At 49.8% G+C, this 1,575-nt stretch overlaps 1 protein-coding gene across 2 annotated transcripts in view; it reads right to left on the reverse strand.

The window, feature by feature from the left end:
• The window catches only part of txlnb (taxilin beta), an 8,606-nt gene that overhangs the window by 5,332 nt on the left and 1,699 nt on the right, over positions 1-1,575 (reverse strand). For both annotated transcript variants that reach the window (XM_015403881.1, XM_015403880.1), the window contains exons 4-7: positions 1,396-1,481; positions 1,171-1,320; positions 534-728; positions 204-323 (exon numbers count right to left, since the gene is read on the reverse strand). In XM_015403881.1, the coding sequence (XP_015259367.1) occupies positions 204-323; positions 534-728; positions 1,171-1,320; positions 1,396-1,481 (551 nt within the window). The remainder of the gene's footprint in view (positions 1-203; positions 324-533; positions 729-1,170; positions 1,321-1,395; positions 1,482-1,575) is intronic.

Below are 1,575 nucleotides of genomic sequence, written 5' to 3' on the forward strand. Positions count from 1 at the left end.
TAATCTGGCTCTATGTGTTCTAGAATAAACTTTATGTCCCTAATCTGGCTCTATGTGTTCTAGAATAAACTTTATGGCCCTAATCTGGCTCTATGCGTTCTAGATTAAACGTTATGTCCCTAATCTGGCTCTATGTGTTTTAGATTAAACATTATGGCCCTAATCTGGCTCCATACAGAGGACTTTCAGCTGGATTGACTCACGTATTCCTTCTCCCTCTTGTGCTTCTCCTCGGCCTCAGCCAGCAGAGCGTTGGCCTGCTGCAGTTTGGCCTCGGTCAGTTTGTGCTGCAGATCTCGGTGCTTGTTGATTTTATCCAAACTCTGCAGGAGATGAAAACATTTCCTCAGTGATGCTCCAGAAAGCCGACAGCTGCTGATCTGGTTTTATTAAAAGGCTGGAAATGAACTCCTCTCTGTAGCAGCAGCATCAGACACACATTCAGATTTGATATATTTCCGTTTCTTCCTAACTTTAAAGTCTAGAAACACTTCCTGATGTTTCCCTCCTCCTCTTCCTCCTCTTCCTCTCACCTCCTCCCGGCGCTCGTACTGGTTCATCAGGCTCTCCAGTTTGTCGGTCAGGTTGGCGTTCTCGTGGCACAGCTTGTCGTTGCGGGCGCTGTGCTGCTCGATCTGAGCCTGGATCTCCGTCAGCATCTCCTGGAAGTGGCTGGTGATGTCGCTCCTCTTCTCCTCATCCTCCCTGCAGCGCCGCAGCGTCTCCTCCTGCAGGAGAAACATGTCAGAGCTGATCATCCATGGTGAGAACGAAAACTGATGGAGAGAAGATCTGATGCTGAAGAAAAGCGCAGTAACATTTAGAGTTACAGCTGCTGAATATGAGGCCAGAAATAATCTGAGATTATTCTGGAACATTAAGGAAGAATCTAAACACTAACGTTTATTAGACTTAGTCAGTTTTATCAGTTTCCCTCTCAAACTAGCTGCTAAACCAGGAGGAGAAGAAGGAGGAGCCGCTGCACTTTGATTTCTAAAAAGCTCCTAGCGCTAAATCTAGAGACTTTTTTCTGCTACTGGAGACTTTGGAGACAACATCTAAAAGCAGCGAACTCTGCTCTCCAGAGCGAGTAGATTGGTAACCCCGCCTCCTGCTCTCCTCTATCCAGGTTCAGTTCCTGATCATGGAGCAGAACCAGATGATCCGTACCCTCAGCGTGCTGTAGTGAGCCTGTAGATCTCTGCAGAGGTCCTCCAGTTGGCTGCGAGCTGCGGCGCCGCAGCGGCGCTCGGCCTGCAGGACGCAGAGCTTCTGCTGCAGACACGTCACCCTCTGCTGTTCGGCGCGCCGCAGCGCCACCTGCAGACACACAGACACGCCGTTAGCTAGTGTGTCGATCTGCTCCTGATGCCTGGAGACGGAGGACGTCCTCACCAGCTCGCTGTACTTCTGGAGCAGCTCCTCTAGTTTCTCCTCTGGAGACGACAGGCTGATGAGGCGCTGCTTGATGACAGAGACGTCTGCAGAGGGCAAAGGTCAGAGGCTTTCAGGTTTGACATAGGCTGGTGGAGATTCTCAGTCATCCAGGTCATAGTCATTCCTAAAAAGTTAAAA

Source organism: Cyprinodon variegatus, unplaced genomic scaffold (genome assembly GCF_000732505.1).
Source record: "Cyprinodon variegatus isolate N-32 unplaced genomic scaffold, C_variegatus-1.0 Scaffold1587, whole genome shotgun sequence".
In the NCBI taxonomy this organism is placed as follows: Eukaryota; Metazoa; Chordata; class Actinopteri; order Cyprinodontiformes; family Cyprinodontidae; genus Cyprinodon; species Cyprinodon variegatus.